Genomic DNA, 20,869 nt, shown 5'->3' on the forward strand with positions numbered 1-20,869 from the left:
ACAAATTAATGTAGACCGGGGACGGGGCCACACAAGCTTGGCAAGCGCTTAAGCGTGAGGCGGCGAAAGCGCTAGAAATGCACCTCTTGACTTGCCAATACCACACCTTCACATTTGAACCTCGGCACCATGGATGCTATCAGGGTTGCGAAGGTGCGGAATCCTCAGTGCATACCCATGTCTGGTATATGAGAATGTTTTCTTGTTATTTAGGTGGAAGAGGTGCTGTGTAGCAAGTCTGGCGCAACACAGTCCGGCACCATTCACTTGACGGCACACCATCTGATATTTGCATACGATGAGATAGGAAAGGAGGAAATGTGGGTAAGTGTGTTCTGGGCAGTCGTATACAATGGTGCTCAATCTAAGTCACAGGTACCCTACCCGTTGATCGCCCTCGTAAATCGTATGCCACAGACCATTCAAGGCAGAAGCCCCGTCGCCTTCCGCACCAGGACCTTTGAGACGTTTACATTGTCTTTCAAGCAGGAAAGCGATGCGATAGACGTCTTCGATAGCGTGAAAGATCTCACTGTAGCCAGTACGTGGACGCAGCTCGCCGCGGTCCGCAGTAATCATAACCTTCGGTGCTGCAGCCTCTATCACGCAACTTTATGCCTTCCACTATACCCCAAATCCTCCATTTACTACCACTAATGGATGGACCCTGTACAACCCAAGAGAAGAATTTGGACGGATGGGCATAGGGTCGAGGACAAAGGCATGGAGGCTCACAGATATAAATAAAGACTACTCGGTGCGTCTGAGACCTATCTGGTTTGAAGGACCTCTAATTAGCTTTCCTGTTCATAGTTCTGCTCTTCATACCCCTCAAAGCTTGTGGTGCCCACGCGGATAAGCGACACGACCCTCCAGTATGCTTCCAAATACCGCAGCAAGTGCCGTATACCCGTTCTCACCTATTTGCACTGGGGGAATTATGTCAGTATGAACCATATCGCGCTTTCCCCTCGTACTTATCATTCTTTAGGGCACATTGACTAGGTCCAGTCAGCCTATGGTCGGCCTGGCGCAAAATCGCTCGGTCCAAGACGAGAAGCTCATCGAAGCGGTTTTCCAGTCTCACCATTCCCCAGATTCCCGTGCAGCCAGCAGTCCAGTGTACGGAGCTACGGCGACAAATATCATTATTGATGCGCGGCCGACCACGAATGCTGTCGCTAACACTGCCAAGGGTGCCGGCACGGAAAATATGGATAATTACAAGGAGGCGCGGAAGGCGTATCTCGGAATTGACAACATCCACACTATGCGCGATTCGATTGCAAAGGTTGTCGAGGCCCTCAGAGAGACAGACTTGGCCGCTTCCAGTGTGTCTGGCATGCTCCCAGGCGAGGCCCAAGCAGTGCCGATCCTGGACAGACAAGCACTCAGGCGTTCCGGCTGGCTGCGGCACATCTCCAATATCTTGGAAGGAACGCTCCTCATTGTGCGGAACGTACACGTGAATTCCTCTCACGTTCTCATTCACTGCTCAGATGGTTGGGACCGTACGGCCCAGCTCTCTGCGCTCTCTCAACTCTGTCTCGATCCCTTCTACCGGACGGTGCACGGCTTTCAGATTCTGATCGAGAAGGACTGGGTATCTTTCGGTCATAAGTTCCTTGACCGCTGCGGACACCTCTCTTCTGAGAAGTTTTTCCTGGCACCATCCGGCGATGCTAACGCTAGCGGTGCAGAGGCGTTCTTCGCATCGGTCCAAAACAAATTTACTTCCCAGAAGCACCTTCAGGAGACGAGCCCCGTGTTTCACCAGTTCCTCGAATGCGTACGGCAGATCCAGCGCCAGCACCCAGAGCGTTTCGAGTTCAACGAACGCTTCCTCCGGCAACTCCATTACCACCTCTATTCCTGTCAATTCGGGACCTTCCTTTTCAACACGGAACGAGAGCGTCGGATCAGCGAGAATGGCATTACTCCAATGGAAAATACAGCCAGCGTTTGGGACTTCTTCAACTCCCCTCCCGAGGTGGATCTCAACAAGAACCCGGATTATGACCCTTCTCTCGATGACCCTGCGCGGAGGGGCCCTGGTGTTGATATGGGCGTGCTCATGCCGCAAGCGAAGAACGTGCGCTTCTGGCACGAGCTGTATGGACGGACGGACGAGGAGATGAATGGCAAGTACGTGATAAAGCAGGTATCCCAAGATCCGGAATTCGTCGCGCCTATCGAGAGCGCAGAAGAGGACCCTGCCCTAGTTACTTTGGACATCGCCACTGCCGCCACAGCTAGCTCATCGTCGCCTTCACGGTCCGATTCGCCTCTCCCAAGCGCAAGCATCAGCTCGCCAACGCTAGCTCGAAGCTTACTGCACAGGAATGCATCCCCTACTCCCTCTCCATCGCCGAGCGCGTCCAACTCTCTGCCGCCTCGGACAAGGCACGATAGCTTACGGGGTCACGATAGTGCTTACGCTTCCTCATCATCCCCGCCAGCAAGCCAGTCATCGACACCGCGCTCCCCTTCACCCCGCACAGGCCGTCCTAGTCCCCGTCCACCGCCCTCTCCGCGCGCCACCTCATCCGACCTGCTCTCTTCCGTTGGTGTCCGCTCAATGTGGGGTCGGTTTTCCTCAAATGCTACTGCTGCTTTCTCAGCTGTGCAGGACGCTTATGGTGGTGTCGCCAAGGACCTAAGCAAGCTCTCTCTTGGTGGGTCCGGTTCCGAGGGAGGCGGCGGCGAGCTCAAAAGCAGGGAAGAGATCAATACTTGGTCATCTCCTGATAGGCCAGATTCGCCTGTACCGGCTTCAGCTGTTGAGCCATCTCATGCCAGTGTTCCCTCGTCGGGCACACTCGGTTTCAGCAGCGGCAGCACATTGAATCCTTGGGCAACCAGCAAAGCAACCGGCAGACCGAACGTTCCTTCCATGCTCTTCGATAACCCTTGGGGTTCGAACGGCTCCTCAACGGCCTCTATCGCATCGTCGGCTCCTGCATCTGCTTCCACCGCATCAACAGGCTTTCCTTCTGCCTCTTCGTCTACAGTGTCACCCACTCCCCTGGGCGATCCCCCCGAGGAACAGGCACCCACCCCGTCGGTTCCTGTGCCAACACAGCGGTCCAATTCCGCCAGCTCTCGAGATCCACTCTCGAGATCTTCGCAAGTTGCGTCTAATTGGGACTTGGGTATGTCGGACCTTGGGTCCGGACGAAGCCTAGAGGATGTCGCGGCGGCCTTGTCTACTTCGCCAGCACGGGCCCCGCGCGCAGCTACGCCAGCGACGGTGCCTGCGCAGCCAGAGCTCCAACAGCAGCCTCCGTCGTCTGCGGCGTCAGACCCCTTGGGCGTCGGCGTCCTATAATAAAGAGGCATGGTGGGAAATTGTAATAGATCACCCCATAGAGTCGTGCTTGACTCTCAAGAGTGGATGGAACTCTGACTTGCTTTTCGCCAGTGCATAACATGTCATTGTTGTACGATTTTAAGCCTGGACGTGATTGCTACAGTACGCTGTGATTTCCGCTCCGGAGATGTTCGCCGGCATCTGAGGCTTCTAGGTACTACTTATGACACTAGAATCGAGCAGTCGCTCGAGGCAGCCGTACGACGTAAAGTTGCTGTTTACTCAGGGATGACTTGCTGCGCAATAAAGCGATAAGGCTACAAGCGAAAGACCATCAGAACGTAACAATATGGAGTTCATTGGATCCACACCTGGCCGCTGTCTATGTGCAGTCATGCAGAGTCATATCGATGATATTACGCGATAGAGTCTGCGGGACCGGGAGATCAAGAGTCATAATCAAGGACAACCCACCGTTCACACCTCGCATTTAAATACGGCTGCTGGTTCAGTGTACCCTCCATCTATCGCCGTCTACAGCCTGCTCGAAATCATGTCCCAGACCGCAGCGAAACCATCCAATCCTGACGACAAGGAGTACGTCGGCGGGTGCCACTGCAAGAAGTTCCGGTACAAGTTCTACTGGCGCTCGTTCGATGACGGCACCCACGAAGTGGGCGACTGTAATTGCAGTATTTGCGCGATGAAAGGGTTGTTATACGCGTAAGTCGCGTCCAAAGACGAACTGCGGACACTCCAAGCTCACCCCAGGTTGTCACGACGTCCTAGGCACATGGACACGTCGGCGTTCACGCTCACATCCGGCAACGTGGACGAGCTCACGAACTATCAGTTCCACAAGAAGGTGTTCTCGCGCCACTTCTGTCCCGTTTGCGGTGTAGAGCTGTTTGAGACGAAACCGAGCGAGAACATGGTTGGGGTGAACGTACGCACTGTGGACGGAGTTGATGTGACGAAACTGAAGCTGAAGCCATTTGACGGCGCTACGTTACTGTAAGGCTAGCAGAACAGCATATCGAAACATATTGTAGATATATCAAGAGAAACCATTATGGCCTGTACTTCCGCATGGAAGCTTGCAGAATTCTGGACAATGTCGTTATTTCGAGACTTCGTTGGTAGCATCGCCGATGCGGAGACACCGAGATTCTCGACTGCGGTATTACGGCGATCGCCTTTCGGATGCAACCCCAGCTAGTACCCGGAGACCTCCGACCAGTTAGGCCAGACGGGATCGACAAATTTCCTGACGAGGTAGCGGATAAGGCTGAGAAAGCTGCGAGTGCCGCCGCGGCCTGTCGTGACGGGCCAGTGCGCATTTCCTTGGCGGAAGCAAGCTGCTTTGGTCTAACCGTTCGCAAATGCTCTTGGAGCCAGAATCGAGCGGCCGCCAGCTGTACGATCATTGCGATAAGGGTATAAGCGAAAGACCAATGAGAACGTAACTATGGCAAGTCCATTGAGCTCCGCACCTGATCGCTATCTACGCTATCCTGTGACCAGAAGCACAGACTATGCAGTCGTACGGAGTTGTGTTGATGATGTTATACGATAGGGTCCGTGAGACCGAGAGATCAAGCTCAAGAGTCATAATCAAGGACAACCCACCGTTCATTCTCGTATTTAACCTGGTCGTCGCTTAAGTGTCTCCTCTATTCATCGCCATTCACAGCCTGCTCGAAAGTTATGTCTCAGGCCACACCGAAACCATCCAGTCCTGACGACAAGGAGTATGTCGGCGGGTGCCACTGCAAGAAGTTCCGGTACAAGTTCTACTGGCGCTCGTTCGATGACGGCACCCACGCAGTGAGCGACTGTAACTGCAGTATCTGTGTGATGAAAGGGCTGCTATACGTGTAAGTCGTGCCCAAAAACAAGGCGCAGACACGCCTGGCTCACCCAGGTTGTCACGGCCCAGGCATATGGACGCGTCGGCGTTCACGCTCACGTCCGGCAACATGGACGAGCTCACGAACTATCAGTTCTACAAGAAGGTGTTCTCGCGCTATTTCTGTCCTGTCTGCGGTGTAGAGCTGTTTGAGACGAAGCCGAGCGAGAACATGGTTGGGGTGCACGTACGCACTGTAGACGGAATTGACGTGGCGAAGCTGACGCGGGAGCCATTCGACGGTGCTACGTTACTATAAGATTAGCAGAACAGCATACCAGAACATGTTGTAGACAGGTCAAGTGCGTTGGGAGCGGAAATAAGTTGCAGTCCTGAGTCCCGTGAGTTTTGAAGGCCTGAAATAAGCGCATGTCATGGATCTACTCACTTCTATATGCGGAGCTGTGCCGCCGCTGTGCGTTGCCGCAGTCAACCAGACGTAAGGTATAACAATAAACTTGTTAGAGAGCAGATTCGCAGTTCTGTCTGGGAACTTTCGAAGGGTAAAGGTCGCCGAGAGTTAAATAAATTTGCGAGAAATATCCCAAAGACTGTGCTTGTTCAGGGAAGCTTGCAAAAATTGAGAACAGTGTCGCTGCTTCATGACTTCGTTGGTATCGTCTTCTACCAAATAGCCATACTGGACAGTGCTCATGAATAGCTGCTATTATGGTGCAAAAGGCTCAAAAGAAAACGTCTTTCAGGCTCAAGGGGATAAGGTTGTTAGGCGCCTATTTGTACGTGCGCCAACCGGAGGACCCCGGCGTCGTCAACTTTCCTCGTCGTGCCCCACGTCCGTCACCTCAATAAACTACTACAAGCATGAGCACCTGGCGCGGTACCTTCACGTACGCTATCCTCTGTCGCTCTCACGCAGAACACTGCTGATAAGATGCGCGATATTTGCACTACTCGACGCCCTGTCCTTGTGCTCGAAACAGATTCAACAAGTATAGCGAGATCTGTGCGCGCGCATTGCGCCAGTCGCTTAAGGAGACTGAGCGTGTCGCGGCTGAGAAACGCGGCTCGACTATTCTCAGGTATCAGGAGTGGAAGGATGGCCAAGGCGGACAGCAGGTATGTGCGCTTTCTCTCGCCCGCGTCTTGGTCCAGAGTGTATGCGGCTACGACGGCTTCTCGTGCAACACGGTCGGCGGCCGACCCTTCCATGAAAGTGCTTGTTATGTTTCACCTAGGCGGCGGGTGTGAAGATCTTTGGCTACAAGCGTGAACGCCAATGGTCAATGTTGGACGTTGGGAACGCTTTTGCGCTGGACGCTTGTCGCCTGTTCAAGCTCACAGACCTTCATGCACCTCTGCCTCAGCCTGACATGTTACGCTCTGGGACATACAAATGTTTTATCTAAACTGCTTCTGACTCATTTCGCTTGGCAGGTCTTCTTGAATCCTCCACCTGAGAAGGACGTGACATCTAAGGTTGTGTAAGGCATTGCTAGGCGTGCGCTATCGTCAAATAGATCTCCTTCGCGGCCTGAAACTCTATGCGCTTCCTGCGGAGCGCATTTTGCATATTCTCCAGAGTGCTGTTGGTACGACCGCCCACTGGTCTGGGCTATTCTGGCTGTGTAGCTGGACGTGATCTGTACGTCGATCCTACTCCGCTTTTCTGCACTAGCTTGCCGTTGCTCGGCATACGTGCCCGGTGTTCGCCACCTAAACCTCTCGGGCACGGCTGTTACCCGAAATTCGTGTTCAGGAAGGAAATCTGAGATACATAGGCCTTGTACGGCTCCCAACATCCGGAACTAACCTACGTAGACGATCAGGTGTGCCGTGAACTTGAATGTGCGGGACTAGCGGGGATCACAACGGCAGACCATGTTCATTGTCCCTCTCATTGCCCAGATATCCTGACACATTAGAAGGTGCTGCGGTGCCGTGGTAACAGTGTCGATACTGCCCCCGAGTCCTGACATTTGGCGACACTGAAGAGACACACCTGGAAAACACTCCACAAAACGGGCAATAATGGTTTGGGGTAGGCCAATGGGAAGTGCGCTTTCCTGGTCGCCTTCCTAGTTGAGTGCCGGACGCGGAGTTACGGGCCTCCCAAGGTGAGTCAAATTGACTGGTTAGGGTTGGGCGGGTTCTCACGCCGTCCGCCATGCCTCGTCCTCGTGGCGGGCAGCGAGTGCGAGATCTCCCGATGCAGTTCTCCGTCTGCTCGTTATTGGATGCTCGAACGCGGCCTCTGCGTTTCGGGCCTGCGAGATTGTGGTTCAGAGGAGTTACCGTAACCGGTATAACATCACGTGATAAACCTTCTTTTCAGATCGTACTTTTGCCCCGCCTGTCCGACCCGCCTCCTCGTCGCCCTCCTGTTTCCTCTACCTCTGCGCTGCCAAAAAGCTCCTTTGAGCACTCTTTCATCCGACCCATTTTGTGAGTACAGCATCGGACGGTCAATACATGCCAGGAGAGAGTAGTGTGCTGAAAGCTTCGCCCTAATCTTGTCCAGTCGTGCTTGCTTTTGCACATGGCCGGAAGAGGCTGTTACAACTGCGGCGGTAGTGAGTATCTCCATTCTTCTCTGAGTACTCGCCGAGACGCACAAGCTCTGCCCATCGCGGCCGGACGCTGTACAATCGCCTTTCGCACAATTTTGTCGGCCGAGGCGTCTGCAGACCCCTGCGACGTCTCGCGCGCTGATGCCTCGCATAATCCCCATCACTTTGAGACTAACATATCCATCTTGCAGTTGGCCACCTGGCAGCCGCCTGCCCCAAGAGCCACCCCACCTGGTACGAGTGTTTCTCCTGTCTGCTTCTAATCTTCGATAATGAATGTACGGTATGATTTAGCTACAACTGTGAGTGTTCCCATTTTCCACCCGACGCTTCCACACTCACGCCACACACCCAGGCGGTGAGGAAGGTCACCTGTCAAGGGACTGCGAGCAGGAGGTTAAGCCCAAAACGTGCTACAAGTGTGGCGCCGAGGATCATTTGGTGTGTCCTCCGCCCTGTGTCGCCCACCCGTTGTTGCTGACATAGAGTGCAGTCAAGGGACTGCCCCGAGAACAGCGGCGACGCTGGCGCTGTGGCGGTCGGCCAGAAGTGCTACCGCTGTGGCCAAGTCGGGCACATGTCAAAGGACTGCACAGAGGAGGCCAAGCCCAGGTCCAGGGCTTGTTACAAGTGTGGCGCCGAGGATCACCTTGTGCGTCTTCCTCCCTGTGCCGTCCACTCGCTGTTGCTGATTCAGAGTGCAGTCCCGGAACTGCCCCGAGAACAGCGGCAAAGTTGGTGCGGCGGCGCCCGGCCAGGAGTGCTACCGTTGCGGCCAGGTCGGACACATTGCCCGCGCATGCCCCAGTGCGGAACCGAATAGCTTTGGCAAGTATAACTCGGACAGCCCCGGCAAATTCAGCTCGTTCAATTCGTCCAACGGCTCCCAAAAGACCTGGTGAGCATGTGCTGTCATTATACACAGCATGGATAGGCGGCTGACGTACATACAGCTTCACCTGCGGCGGTGTAGGGCACCTCCAGCGCGACTGTGTCCAGGGTCCGAAGTGCTACAACTGCTCTGGCAGCGTAAGTCCTTCGAATTTGTATATAATATGTTGGCCGTCAGTTCCGGCGCTCGGCACCTCTCTTCGTGCAGCTCCGTCGTATCCGCACCGCTACAGCTCAACTGTCGAAGGCAGGTGGACTTTGGCTGTACCATCGACTGGACTGTGACAGCTTGCATAGGAGCAGCTGCCTCACATAGTTGGATGGACTTCAAATTTTACACACTGCTCGGGCAGATTGATCAGTTGCAAAATTTGGGATGGATAGACGGCATCTGCAGAGCCTTCGCTTGATTTCGTTCTCATGCGGGAGTCTATCTGGCCCTTCTGCCACCTGTGATGAAACCCATATGCTCATTGATGCTATTTTAGGGCCACATGTCGAAGGACTGCACAAAGCCCCAACTCCGTGCGTGCTACAACTGCGGCGCAGAAGGGTGCGTCGACAAATACTTTCTGTTCGACGTCCACGGACTTACGTTGCGCTCCAGCCATATCTCCCGTGAATGCCCCAACATGGCAATTACCGAGGGAGCCTAACCATACCATGCTTGATCCCATTCGTTTCCTCCGCGCTACGACTTGTACGACGATGATCTACGATGAATGTAGCGTTTACTGCTAGTGTATCCTCGAGTAGTTGTTTCTTGCTCTGCGCCATCTCCTGTACCACAACGTAAAAATCTATGCGCCACGCCGCCGCATGGTTGTGTCCCTGAGGTGATCAAGGTGCTGTTTGGGAACAGGAGCGAGGCAATTCTCGACTGCATCGAGAGCTTGTCAGCGGAGAAATCGGCGCCTAAACCGGGCAGCGCCGGGGGAGTGAGATTGCGGGGCATTCCTACGCGACATAAACACCCACCTTTCTTCCTGCAACTTTCTTTCCTCCGTCGTCGTCGTCCACAGCATCGACATGCAAGCCCTGCGCCTAGCGCGTCCCAGAGTTTCTCTCCGCACCGGTGTGCGTACTGTCACGGCTGCTGCCAACTCGTCTGCCGCGCACGCCGCCCCTCAAACCACTACCGCCGCCTCCGCGATCCCGCTCAGCAACGTCGAGGCGCAATGGGAGCGGCTCTCGTCCGAGGAGCAGCTCGCCGTGCATCAGCAGCTCGAGGAAGTCCAAAAGCGCGACTGGAAGATGCTTTCGATTGACGAGAAGAAGGCTGGTGCGTCACATTTTTTTTTACTCGCCCGCGCAAGTGCAACCGCCGCCTCGCTGCAGAGGTGTCTCGCGTCGCGCTTTGCGCGCACAAACGCGCGGGCGACGTTCATACGGTCGGACACGGCGGTCGTTGACCGGCGTGTTGTTTCTGAACAGCGTATTATGTTGCATTCGGTCCCCATGGTCCCCGCAAGCCCACAACCCCGCCCGGCGGCAGCCTCAAAATCGCTCTTGGAACTCTCGGCCTCATCGGCCTCACCGGTGCCATCTTTGCTACCATCCGCGCGACCGGTAAGTCGCTGTCGCCTGCTGGTCTTGCTCTGACGCCGCGTTTGCTCTTCCTGCGGGACCGCGGCGTCGTTCTCTGACGAAAAGAAAATCATGTGCTAACCCGGTGGACACTCTCTCTGCAGCACCACCTCCGCCGCGTACGATCAACAAGGAGTGGGAGGAGGCCGCGAATCAGCGCGCCATCGAGAACAAGATGGACCCTCTCAGCGGTGTGTCCACAGAACGCCCTGCGACCCTGAGTGTGAGACTGACGTGCTGGCACGCTGCTGCCAGGTCCCTCCTCCGAGGGCTACACAGGGAAGGGCTTTGTGACACACAAATAGACGGCCTCTCGTCTGCGCAAGCGGGCGTGCACGGCGCGAGACAGCTGGAACGGACCGCGGGTTCTCTGTGCCGCCGCTGGCCTGTCGAGGTCGCTCCCGCCTTCGGGTGCCGCGCGCGTATCTACACAGAACTTGTACCTCGCAAACTTGCCGACGCTCCCTGTCGTTTCCAAATAAACTACCGCGGTTTTTTGCTGATAGACACGGGCTCGTGTGCATCGCGAGTATCTTCAAATTTAGAAGCCCGTCGCGCTTGTGACATCACGTTCCGACTATTCCCTACGCTTGAGGTGCAGGCCCCCTGTGCATGCTAGTGTATGTGCCGCATCCACTGAACCTTGCAGTACGAGCACACACGTCCAGAGGTTTTAGAGGCCTAGGTGCCATGGTACATATATTATACACAATGCAAGAGGATCTATATGGGCTGGTCGGGGTCTGCCGATTTCGACACCGCCTTATCTGTCTTCTTCTCCTCTTCCTTCTTTTTCTCCTTCCCATTTTTCTCCTTCTCCTTGGTGTCTTTGCCCTTGCCTTCCTCGAGCTCGACCTTGCCCAGCGACGCCTTGTTGTCGACGAGCGCGTGCAGCGCGATGACGGCGCGCATGAGGCTGCTGAGGTACACGACCAGCAGCTCGTCGTTCGTCGTCGACGCGAAGCTCGCCGTCGTCTCGGAGTCGTTCAGGTTCGGGAGCAGGTTCAGCGCGTCCTGGAGGTGGTACAGGATCTGGTGGTTCACCGGCATCTTGTCCGCCGCGACGTCGGCGAGGTACTTCTGGACGTCGGCGATGCGCGACTGCAGGCCGCGCAGCGAGGCGAGCTGTTCGGACACGCGCGTCGAGAGCGTCGTCGTCGTCGAGTCCTTGATGTCGCGCAGCAGGTGCTCGACGCCGATCTCCTCTGCCTCTTCGGCCTCGATCGCGGAGGGCACGTGCAGGAAGGTCTTGCGTGTTTCCGTGCCGTCCTGTACAGCGTCTCGATGAGATGTGCGGGCGGTGAGCAATGCCTGACGCTCACATCCTTGATCTCCTCCACGGCAAAGTATGCGTCCGTCGGGATGCCGACCGTGTGCGGTCGTACGTCGACGATAACCATGACGGGCCGCGCAATATACCGTTTCAGCAGGTCGTTGATCTCTTGGTCCGAGGCTCGCAGCTTAGGGCCCGTGTGGTACCACCCGATCATCTTCTCTCGCGCTAGGAACCGCGCGCAGGTCAGCACGGCCACGGACAGGCGGAGGGGCGAACTCACCTACCGTTGACCTTTTTGAACATCTCCCACATGCCCTCGATGTAGTTGTGGTCGAGGAACCAAGTCTTCGGGTCCTTCTCGTCCTCCTCGAAGGGTATGCCGAACGAGTTCGCGACGTTGATAGTCTTGCCGTTGTCCTGCCCAAGTAGCACGCCGATCACTCGCTTCGAGGAGCCCTTGGGCACCGACCGAGCATGGTGGTCGGCGACTGATAGGAGCACCAGCGGGTGCACAACTGGTGTATGTGTCGTAAGCACGCAGCCGTCGTTCCCGACGCGTAGAGCATACCGACTGTTGTACTGCTGAGTGCAGTGAGCTGCAGTACGGTGGGGTTAGCTTTGCAAGTATTGCAGATCTCGCATGCAGAGCTTGCCTGTTCCGTTGTCGTTGCTACCATCGTCTAAAGCGTAAAAAGTAGAGAGATGGACGTGGAGGAAACAGAGATGGGTTAGGTGTAATGAGCATGCGTGCACACCGCGTACGCGTCCTTCGAGTACTCTGTTTGTCCTTGTTGTCTATTTATTTAACGCCCATTCCTTTTAGGGCCTATGTCAGCGGACATGAGTCCGGGCGTAACATGACTTGGACCATAACCTCTGACCCCCAGCTGACTCTCAGATCTTGTCCATCACGGAATCAAGCCGAATAGATGCTTCGTATCACTTAGGACAAAGGCGAGATTACCTGCAGGAGCTTGTAGCTGCCTCTCACAGTGTTTGGTCTTAATATTAATTCTGGCGAAACTCGCACCGGGTCCTCTGTCCTTGCCAGAATCGCTTTTTTGTCGTTCAATTATATCAGAACTACCAAGACAAGACACCTTGTATTATGTATCTCTATATGCGTATAGAGGTGGAGACAATCACATTAATATTATGCTCAGATACTTTGCAACTATGTATTAGTTACGAGATGATAAAAATCAATAAAAATTAGATCGGCGGTGGAGTCGGTCGTTCATACGACGGTGACGAAGGAGGCCACCACCAGTCTCATATACGCGCACTGCCGCGATGTCCCAGTACGCGTCCACGAATGCGGCAGGGTTGTCGTTAACGAAGTCTGTCCCACACCTTCAGCACCTTGCGCATATGCGCCGCAGAAGGGCCCACTGCCACGCACCGACACAGTCTCCCGGGCAGCCCGCACCCGAGTAGACCGAGGGGACGCCTGCCCAGTCGCCACCTGCAAAAGGGTGGTTGTGAGCGGCGCCACCCACGGCAAAGGCAGGAAAGGAACACCTTACAGAACGTCAGGTTGATGATGATGTTGTTAGCGTCGAACTGCGCGCCGACGTCGCAGTCGGCGGTGCTGGGGAAGAACGCGGTGGGCGTGCCCTGGGCGATACCGTCTCTCAGCCCTGACTATCTGACGCGCCGCAGAAAAGAAAAAAAAAAAAACGCGTGCGCGCTACCCACCCAGCTGTCGGTGTCGACGAAGGGCGCGCCGCTCGCGACGTCCAAGGGCGTTGCTATGCTCCGCGGGAAGAACCACACCTTGACGAAGGCGTCGGTGCGCTCCATGGCGTACCACCCGCCGCCGGCAGCGTTCAGGGGCGCGCCGTAGCTGTCCGCGCCCGGGGCACGCACGCCGCAGCCGGCGTTGTCGTCGGTGTGGACGTCGCAGTCGAGGCCCGTCGGCGTGCCGGTCTCGGGGCGGCTCGCGGGCATGGAGCAGTTCGCGCCCGTGTGCAGCGTCATCGTGTTCGGACTCGCGTCGTTGACGCCTTCGATCCTGCGGGACGAAAAAAAAAAAAAAGGTTACTCTGGGTCAGAACTTTGGGGGAAACTTCTCGAGGAGGTTCATGGGGGACTCACTGGACAAAGGCAGAGATGCGAGGTTTTTTCGGGCAGGATTTTTTGGATTTTTCAGTCGTCAGCAACCAGCGGCTGTCGTGAAGGAGGAAAACTTACGATGTCGACTTCGCCGCCGTCTGGCCAATCATTTCCGTCAGTCTCCCAAAACGCAGGCCACGTCGAACAACCTTGTGGCATGTGGCGGACATCGATGCTGTTGTACGGGTTACATGCGCGAATACGGATAAAACGGGATGTGTACTCACATGGCAACGTGCGTGGTGTAACTCTTCAGGCTTTGAATCCGCACACTGTCTCGACCGGGACCGACTGGGTCGAGGACAGTGGTGTCGTCCGCCCTCAGGATGAGGGTGTCGGCCGACACGAATGTCAAGTTCTTGGCGAGGGCAGTTGCTTCGTCGACATAGTTCCTGCAGAGGGTGTCAGCGCGCCACCTCAGACAGCGCCGGCTGTCGAGACTTACACTCTGCCGTGCGTAGGGTCGGAGATGGCCTGGTGCTGCCACGCTGCGAGGAAGGCGGCGCCAACGTAGTTGTCGCTGAGGGTATAAATGGCTGCAAGAGCTTGGGAGACGCACAAGGCGAGGGCAGCAAGGCTTGTCGGGTGCATGGATTCGAAGCTCTAAGGAGAGTGGGGGTCGAGAGCTGTCCGTTGTACGTCGCCCTTTGCGCTCATACTTGAACTTCTTGGCGGCCGCAAAAATCGGCCATGTCGTTCGCCGGCCATCAGACAGCATTAATAGATGCCCCCAAAGCACTAGCGAGTGTACATGTTACTAGGGCAAGCGGTTTGTATCCGGGTGTGTTCTACGAAAAGCCGGGAACCGAGCCAAAACCTGGTCAAAGACGTGCACTTGCACATTCGCTTAGAGCCTGCTCTCTCGCGCGAGCGAGCGACCGCATCGCGTCCTGTTGCTTGGTAGTGAGAAATGACAGCCTTCGAGGACGCATGTCTGTTTTCGGCCCAGATCATGCTAAAAGATCAACGGAAATGTCAGATGCGAGAGAACTGAGTCTAGAGTCAGACGCAGTTGCAAAAAGGCGGGAGCCACGTGATCGTGCCAGACGGGATTAGCTTGTTGCTGAATGACTTTGACTACACCACGCTTATGCTCGCTCGCATGTCCAGGATTTGCAGAAACTCGATGAGCTCACGACACTTTGGGCCGGAGTGCCTCCCGCATTGGCGCCCGGAGGCCAGCGACGAACAATTACACGGGTTCGCTACCCTTTTGTGTGCTGCTCCCTCCACCTGTGCCATGTTGTCAGAGAGCTGGTTTTCAGGCGACCACCGCCCGTCCTCACAATGAGCCCCCGAGCGTCTTCTCCGAATCAAACAACCGGAAATGGCCTGTGTTGTCCGCGCTCAAACCTGTCCAGCCGTGGGTCAGAATAGGATGAAGGAGAATACAAAGCGGATCCATCACTGCGTATCCAAGGCCGCAGGCCCCTGTGGCCGTGGCCTCATTGAAAGGTGCACCAACGCCCATAGCGTCTCAGCCACTACTCTCCTTCATCTCCAACTCGGCTTCCTAGGTCTCTCTCTCTGTCGCCGGTGCTGGCCACCGCTCTAACTTACTTACATCTAACATGCGCTTCGGATTCTCGCTTGCAATGATGTTCCACACCGCCCGAGCGGATAATATGGAGGAGAGGAAGCCTACTCTAGACCTGATCCCTAACGATATCTTACTCGACCTCGTGTTTGATCACCTCAATTTCCAGGATATCTTGGCTATGCGACGAGTGAGTCACACCCTCGAGTCATGAACGATCTTTTCACATGTGTTTGCAGGTCAGTAGGCTCTACTGCCATCTCACGAAACAAGCCGTCATCTGGAAACGCCTCCTAAGGCGCACGACGCTACTCCTGCCGCCTCTCCCCCCAGAAGCCGATCACGACCTCGGAAACATGAAGGGCAGCTCGGCAGAACACTTCTTCATGCGCGCGTACGAACTCGACAAGGCGTGGCGCGAGGCACACCAGCAGCCGCCGTCCGCCGTGTGGGAGTTCGACGCGAAGGGCTACGTCGCGGAGATGGTCCTCCTCCCGGGCGGGCGCTACCTCCTCGCGTCCGTGTCGGACCGCGACAAGTGGCAGTGGATGCTCGTGCTCTACGCCGTGCACGACCGCGGCCCCGCCGAGCCGCTCGTCGCCTACAGGACCGAGTCGCGCGCGCAGATGCTGCAGGCCAAGTTCTCGGCCTACCGAGGCGCGCGCGGCATCGTCGTCTCGTACCTCGTGCGCCGATGGCGGCACGCAGACCAGGATCGGCACTGGGCGTGAGTGGACCCGTCACCATTTTTTTTTTTCTTTGTTGGGACGGAATGAAGTTTCTGAGACGCTTCTCGGCAGAGTCAACATTTCGGACCTGGGCGTCCACTGGGAGAGCGACCCGCCCTTCCCGATGCGATACGAGGTCCGGACGTGCAACATTGCGCTTGACGTCCTCGAGAAGGCATGGGACCCCAGGATGAGCCGCGAGGAATGGAGAGTCTACGCCGGCGAAGCGAACCTGCTCCAGCCGCTGCCGACACTGCGCACGAGAGAGAAGGTTTCACAGATCTGCCTCGACACCGTCTTCGGCCAGCCCTTCCTCGCGGTTGCCGCCGGTGGGGACAGCATCAGAGTCAAGCCGTCGGGGTATGCTTGGGTCAACCTACGCCTGAGGCGGCACCCCTCTCACGAACAGTGTGTATGTGGTATCTTCACCTTTGTAAACCTGTCCAGAAATGCCCATCACGATCCACAGCCGCATCACATCAAAGCCATCCGGCCTCTGCCTCAGCAGCGACAGGTCCTCGTCGTGCGCGTGATCGACATCACGCGCACCAGCCGCACACGGCCGCTCACCGTCGTCGAGCTCTACGACATCCCCAGCCACGCGACCGCTGCCGCCGCCGTCGAGATCAAGATCGAGACCGCGCCGACCTACTTCTGCCACGTCAACCTGCAGTACACGCCCGAGGAGGTGCGCATCAGCGAGCCGGGCACGCCGCTCTGGCCCGACGCCGAGGCGCGCGGCAGGGCGTGGCGCGGCGACGAGCACGGCGCGCCGCACCCGATCAGCATCTTCTTCCTGCACGACTACGCCGGCGTGTCCCGCGTGACGCTGTATCCTCGGCGCGCGCGGGGCAGCAGCAGCAGCGGCGCCGCGGCGCCCGCGCACTGGCGGTACGACCTCGAGGAGTGCTCGCTGCTCCGGCGCGAGCGCGCGCCGTCGCAGGACCAGCGCTGGGTTGTCCTGCCCGGCGTGCGGCGCACGTGGTTCTACGCGACGCACTGGCGGCGCGAGTGGCGCGACTGGGTCGACGGCATGTACCGGTACCACGACCCGGAGGTGCTCGGGCCCGAGGAGCGCGACGGCGAGCCGCCGCTCCCGCACCGCGACGGGCCGTGGAGCAACGCCTCGGGCCTGCGGGCGCTGGCGTCGCCGCTCGAGGACGTGTACAACCGGTTCGAGGCCGTCGCGTTCGACGAGACGACGGGGCGGATGGTGTTCGCGAAGCCGGATTACAGGGAGGTCTCCGTCGTCGACCTGGTGAGGGAGGGCAGAGCCGGTGAGCATCATCACAGCCGCTAGAGTTGTGTGTGTGTGCGATGTTGCTGAGATCTCTGCTGTGCAGACTCTGAGGAACCGAGCCCGCTGCCGAGGCCAGTCGTGACGCCGAGGGTCCTGCTAGGTCTGGGTTTGAGCGCAAGCTTTCTCGCAAGACATGTCAATTCGCTGATTGGACTGGCACAAAAGGTTCTCGCATCGCAAGTACAGTACCGAATACCGCTCGTCAAACAGATGTAGGACACTAGTTCGTTGTCGGCGAGATTACTGTCCGTCGAGCCACAGCCGTCCATATCTATCATTAATGGTCTATCGTCGTCTTTGCTTAATTTGTAGCTTACCGTCGTGACAGTCGTTGCTTGTACTGTACTCACGCCTGCGCTCTTTCCTTGCGCATAATTTACTGGCTCCGTGGCGCTGAGCACGATGGCGACACCGTCGACGGTGTGCGTCACCGGTATGGACAGGACAACTGTTGAAATAACTTGGGGAACTGGGGGCGCGTAAGCGTACAACGACGTAAGGGAGTGGTATTGCACGCCCCCGAGGGGCGACGGTGACGGTCGCGGTCCAACCGCGTAAAGAGTAGGTACATGCGAGAGTAGCTACTATATACCATAAAACGTGGGAAAGCGGATGCAAAAGGCCATATGTGCGGCACGAACATGCACGCATCTGAAACAGGACACTCGGCGTTCGCTGCCGCCGCATCTATTCGGGGCGCAATTCAGGCCACGCAGCAAGCTCCAGAGAACGTCGGACCTGTGCCGAGCGCGGTACGGCCAGCACTGGTGCCACAAAATATTTCTCGCGGGAGCACACCCCGGGCAAGAACGACAGCAAGATGTTACGGTCGTGTGAGAAGGTGCCGTGACGTGGCCCTCGTCCCAGGGCCAGCTTGCCCACTGTATCGCTGGGACCCACACCCTAGCCATTCATGTCCGCGTCGACCTCGTCTCCGGCCTACACACCAGCCTCTGCGCTCTCCTGGGCCGGTTCAACTATTGCGTCCTGGGCCACTTTCGCGGCGGGGGGTCCAGATATCGCCCTAGAGCTCGCACTCGAAGATGCCCTGCTTGCACTGCGCGCAGCTACAAGCTCCTGCAGATAATCTCGCCTCTTGTCCTGGGTGATACGAAGCATCCATTCGGCTTGCTCGGTGGCGCTGAGCACGATGGCGACACCGTCGACGGTGTGCGTCATCGGTATGGACAGGACAGCCTCACTCGTGGCGATCAGGTTGAGATACTGGAACTCGAGCTTGTGCGACCTGAGGGCCCAGTCCAGCTGCGTGCCTTGCAGCACGAAGCCGAGGATCGCTTTGGAGGTCTCGTACTCTGGGCCGTCCGGCACCTCGATCAAGAAACGGAGCCTGCCGAAGAGGGGAGCATCGACGATTGGCTGGAAGGCGTCGAGACGGGGAGTCTGGGTATCGATGAACGAAAGCCGGAGTTCGATGCGCTCGATGAATGCAGACGGGGGCACAACACCTTGACCGGTACCCGCCTGACGTATCATAATATCGGCAATGACATATCCACGCACCGGGCTGTTTTGCGCAGGTGTAGAGAGATCGACCCTCACCGCATCTGGTGGAAGACATTCAATAAGGGCTTATTACTGTCCATGCCAGCTGAAAGACATACTGAGCGATATGTCCCCTGGTTGCCAGATACAAATGTATGTCTCCTGGAATGTTTCAGGCGCCAGCGTAAGTAGTGCTTGGAGAGCCACATCCCACGCGTGGACGTCGAGGCCGACGCGAGCGGCGATCGAAACGACGTCGGCAGCCAGTGCTGCTTGATCAGAAAGCGGCATTCCTCCGCATTGGGATATCTTGCATTCGAAGAGAGACGACAAGGATCGCTGCGGACGTCGCCTGCGGGCTTGGACGACCGGCGACGGGTCCAAGAAGCTAAGTCCGTCGCAAAGCAGGCGTTGGAGCGATGGGATGCTGTCAACGAACCGTGCGAACTCGGTCGTACTCGCGAATCGTAGCCTTGTGATCACAAGGGTGGAGAGTCGTAAGATGGAAGGTGGGGGTACCCTGGGCAACGAACGAAACAGGTCCCGGTGGCCGACCATTGATGTGGAATCGTCGGCAGAGCTTGTGATCGCATAGATGAACGTTGTCTCTTGAAGTCGAGACGATAACCAATAGACGTGGTGAAGCCATGGTCTCGTCTGAGTAGCCTCCAAATTTATCTGTACAACTTGGATGGCCTTTGATAGAGATGATGTTTTGAAACAGGGATTGTCAACGACGTTACGCAAGAAATGTACGTCCTCTGCGCTGCGCAAGTGGAGCCTTGAAAAAAGGAGAGGTCTGGTAGCCTCCGACCAGTGCTTGCATACAAGGCTAGGCGCAGCAAGTCCACGCTTCAAGCGATGGTATTCGTCCCACGAGAACTCGAACTGGGGAGCGTTGGTTGTCTGAATTTTATCTGGAGGATTGAGATAGTCGAGTATGCGGGATAACAGCTCGGGAGGCAGGTCGGCCCCTGTGGCATGCTGCATCGTCGCGGAAGAGAGCGATGGTATTTGATTCTGCGGACGCGATAAGTCGAAGCACTTAGTATCTTATACATATGGGGAGTGGACGTCGACGATGACAATATATTGATAAGGTGTACCATGCCAGCGCTTGTTGCAGCCGCTGAGGCCAGACTCGGAGGAACCACCAAAAGGAGCCAAGGGATGGAGCACAGCAGAGCACGAAAAGTGAGTCAACAAAAGAGAGATAGAACATTGATATTCTGGGGATATCCTTGTCTTCTCTGAAGTCCGGGTCGGTGCAGAGGTCGGAAAGCAGCAGAATGCTTTTCAACCTCCGATGCACTGACTTCAAGGAAGGCATTTTATGGCGAGGCTGGGCTCAGCAGCAAAGCCCAGATTATTCAGCGAATTGCTATTTAACCCCCGGTCGTGCCGGTTGATATACATCTTCTGGTTAGCATCCGTTGAGCGTGTTCGCTAATCAGGCCAGAGACGTGCAGTCAAAGCTGAAGGCTCTTCAACACTGCGGTATGTATCTCTGCGGTCAGAATTTGACTAATGCAGATGGAGACACTTGAAGTAATTCGCGTCCTTCTCCCTCTACACCCCGCCGCTGGCGAATCGGACCTGATCCCGAGAGGGATCACTCTCTTATGTCATAAAGTCTCATTGTACCCCAATTTGACAGAGGATATTGCATAGGAACTGTGATTGGTGATAATAATCAGTGGAAGATATACGGTTTTCACAACCTGAAAGTGCGCGAACAAGAGCAGATAGCGAAGCAGAAGTGCAGCTCCGAGCAAGTTGCAGACATTCTCATATTCAACTCTCTTCTAGAACGGACTGCTGGCCGCGTGCAAACACTTACGCTCCACTCTTTCATCCCGGGACGTACCGCAGAGAAGTCGTATGTCAGCGGCTGCGCTATGTTCATTGCTGGTAGGGCTCTGCAATTGCCGTTTCCTATGAGGAAGTTTCTCCGGATGGACGGCTCGAGCGCTGCACTCACATGAAATAGATAGTACCTGTGTGGACATATGGATCTCAGAAACGGTAATTGCAACGGTGCATAGAGAATTACCAACCGTCACGCAGCAAACATGTCGTCAGCGACGCTCTGATGACACGCCGAAAATTCCTCCAGTGCCTGAATGTCTTGATCCAAGTCAGAACAAGTACGATTGTGTCGGCGAGGATGAGTGAGCTGCGGGTG

General features: G+C 56.3%; 10 protein-coding genes across 10 annotated transcripts; 7 read left to right on the top strand and 3 right to left on the bottom strand.

The window, feature by feature from the left end:
* The first annotated feature begins 100 nt into the window (after positions 1–100).
* PHACADRAFT_208612 (uncharacterized protein) lies at positions 101–3,643 on the top strand. The gene is made up of 6 exons (XM_007395368.1): positions 101–153; positions 214–324; positions 376–541; positions 597–757; positions 814–942; positions 992–3,643. Exons 1-6 carry the CDS (start codon positions 130–132, stop codon positions 3,326–3,328), a joined length of 2,928 nt encoding a protein of 975 aa, XP_007395430.1. The 5' UTR covers positions 101–129; the 3' UTR covers positions 3,329–3,643.
* A 35-nt stretch (positions 3,644–3,678) lies between these two features.
* Positions 3,679–4,757, top strand: PHACADRAFT_120057 (uncharacterized protein). The gene is made up of 2 exons (XM_007395369.1): positions 3,679–4,033; positions 4,100–4,757. The coding sequence occupies exons 1-2, from the start codon at positions 3,864–3,866 to the stop codon at positions 4,326–4,328; spliced, it is 399 nt and encodes a 132-aa protein (XP_007395431.1). The 5' UTR covers positions 3,679–3,863; the 3' UTR covers positions 4,329–4,757.
* A 42-nt stretch (positions 4,758–4,799) lies between these two features.
* On the top strand, positions 4,800–5,199 carry PHACADRAFT_255459 (uncharacterized protein). Its single transcript, XM_007395370.1, has one exon. The coding sequence runs from the start codon at positions 5,018–5,020 to the stop codon at positions 5,189–5,191; it is 174 nt and encodes a 57-aa protein (XP_007395432.1). The 5' UTR covers positions 4,800–5,017; the 3' UTR covers positions 5,192–5,199.
* A 43-nt stretch (positions 5,200–5,242) lies between these two features.
* On the top strand, positions 5,243–5,562 carry PHACADRAFT_255460 (uncharacterized protein). The gene has a single exon (XM_007395371.1). It carries the CDS (start codon positions 5,290–5,292, stop codon positions 5,476–5,478), a length of 189 nt encoding a protein of 62 aa, XP_007395433.1. The 5' UTR covers positions 5,243–5,289; the 3' UTR covers positions 5,479–5,562.
* Positions 5,563–6,041: 479 nt separating this feature from the next.
* PHACADRAFT_142987 (uncharacterized protein) lies at positions 6,042–6,428 on the top strand (the record flags this gene model as incomplete). The annotated part of the gene is made up of 2 exons (XM_007395372.1): positions 6,042–6,067; positions 6,161–6,428. The coding sequence occupies 2 exons, from the start codon at positions 6,042–6,044 to the stop codon at positions 6,426–6,428; spliced, it is 294 nt and encodes a 97-aa protein (XP_007395434.1).
* A 3,197-nt stretch (positions 6,429–9,625) lies between these two features.
* PHACADRAFT_255463 (uncharacterized protein) lies at positions 9,626–10,728 on the top strand. The gene is made up of 4 exons (XM_007395373.1): positions 9,626–9,920; positions 10,073–10,207; positions 10,330–10,416; positions 10,481–10,728. The coding sequence occupies exons 1-4, from the start codon at positions 9,668–9,670 to the stop codon at positions 10,528–10,530; spliced, it is 525 nt and encodes a 174-aa protein (XP_007395435.1). The 5' UTR covers positions 9,626–9,667; the 3' UTR covers positions 10,531–10,728.
* Positions 10,729–10,893: 165 nt separating this feature from the next.
* Positions 10,894–12,213, bottom strand: PHACADRAFT_255464 (uncharacterized protein). The gene is made up of 5 exons (XM_007395374.1): positions 12,155–12,213; positions 12,070–12,097; positions 11,786–12,016; positions 11,548–11,726; positions 10,894–11,494 (listed from the first exon to the last, which is right to left on the bottom strand). The coding sequence occupies exons 1-5, from the start codon at positions 12,176–12,178 to the stop codon at positions 10,949–10,951; spliced, it is 1,008 nt and encodes a 335-aa protein (XP_007395436.1). The 5' UTR covers positions 12,179–12,213; the 3' UTR covers positions 10,894–10,948.
* A 490-nt stretch (positions 12,214–12,703) lies between these two features.
* PHACADRAFT_143000 (glycoside hydrolase family 16 protein) lies at positions 12,704–14,497 on the bottom strand (the record flags this gene model as incomplete). The annotated part of the gene is made up of 7 exons (XM_007395375.1): positions 14,062–14,497; positions 13,844–14,008; positions 13,691–13,791; positions 13,200–13,507; positions 13,028–13,118; positions 12,904–12,966; positions 12,704–12,843 (listed from the first exon to the last, which is right to left on the bottom strand). Exons 1-7 carry the CDS (start codon positions 14,205–14,207, stop codon positions 12,704–12,706), a joined length of 1,014 nt encoding a protein of 337 aa, XP_007395437.1. The 5' UTR covers positions 14,208–14,497.
* Positions 14,498–14,712: 215 nt separating this feature from the next.
* On the top strand, positions 14,713–15,906 carry PHACADRAFT_255465 (uncharacterized protein). Its single transcript, XM_007395376.1, has one exon. It carries the CDS (start codon positions 15,381–15,383, stop codon positions 15,882–15,884), a length of 504 nt encoding a protein of 167 aa, XP_007395438.1. The 5' UTR covers positions 14,713–15,380; the 3' UTR covers positions 15,885–15,906.
* Positions 15,907–18,774: 2,868 nt separating this feature from the next.
* On the bottom strand, positions 18,775–19,763 carry PHACADRAFT_143002 (uncharacterized protein; the record flags this gene model as incomplete). Its single annotated transcript, XM_007395377.1, has 1 exon — positions 18,775–19,763. Exon 1 carries the CDS (start codon positions 19,672–19,674, stop codon positions 18,775–18,777), a length of 900 nt encoding a protein of 299 aa, XP_007395439.1. The 5' UTR covers positions 19,675–19,763.
* Between the last annotated feature and the right edge of the window lie 1,106 nt (positions 19,764–20,869).

The sequence above is a fragment of the Phanerochaete carnosa genome (assembly GCF_000300595.1).
Source record: "Phanerochaete carnosa HHB-10118-sp unplaced genomic scaffold PHACAscaffold_5, whole genome shotgun sequence".
NCBI classification, from domain to species: domain Eukaryota; kingdom Fungi; phylum Basidiomycota; class Agaricomycetes; order Polyporales; family Phanerochaetaceae; genus Phanerochaete; species Phanerochaete carnosa.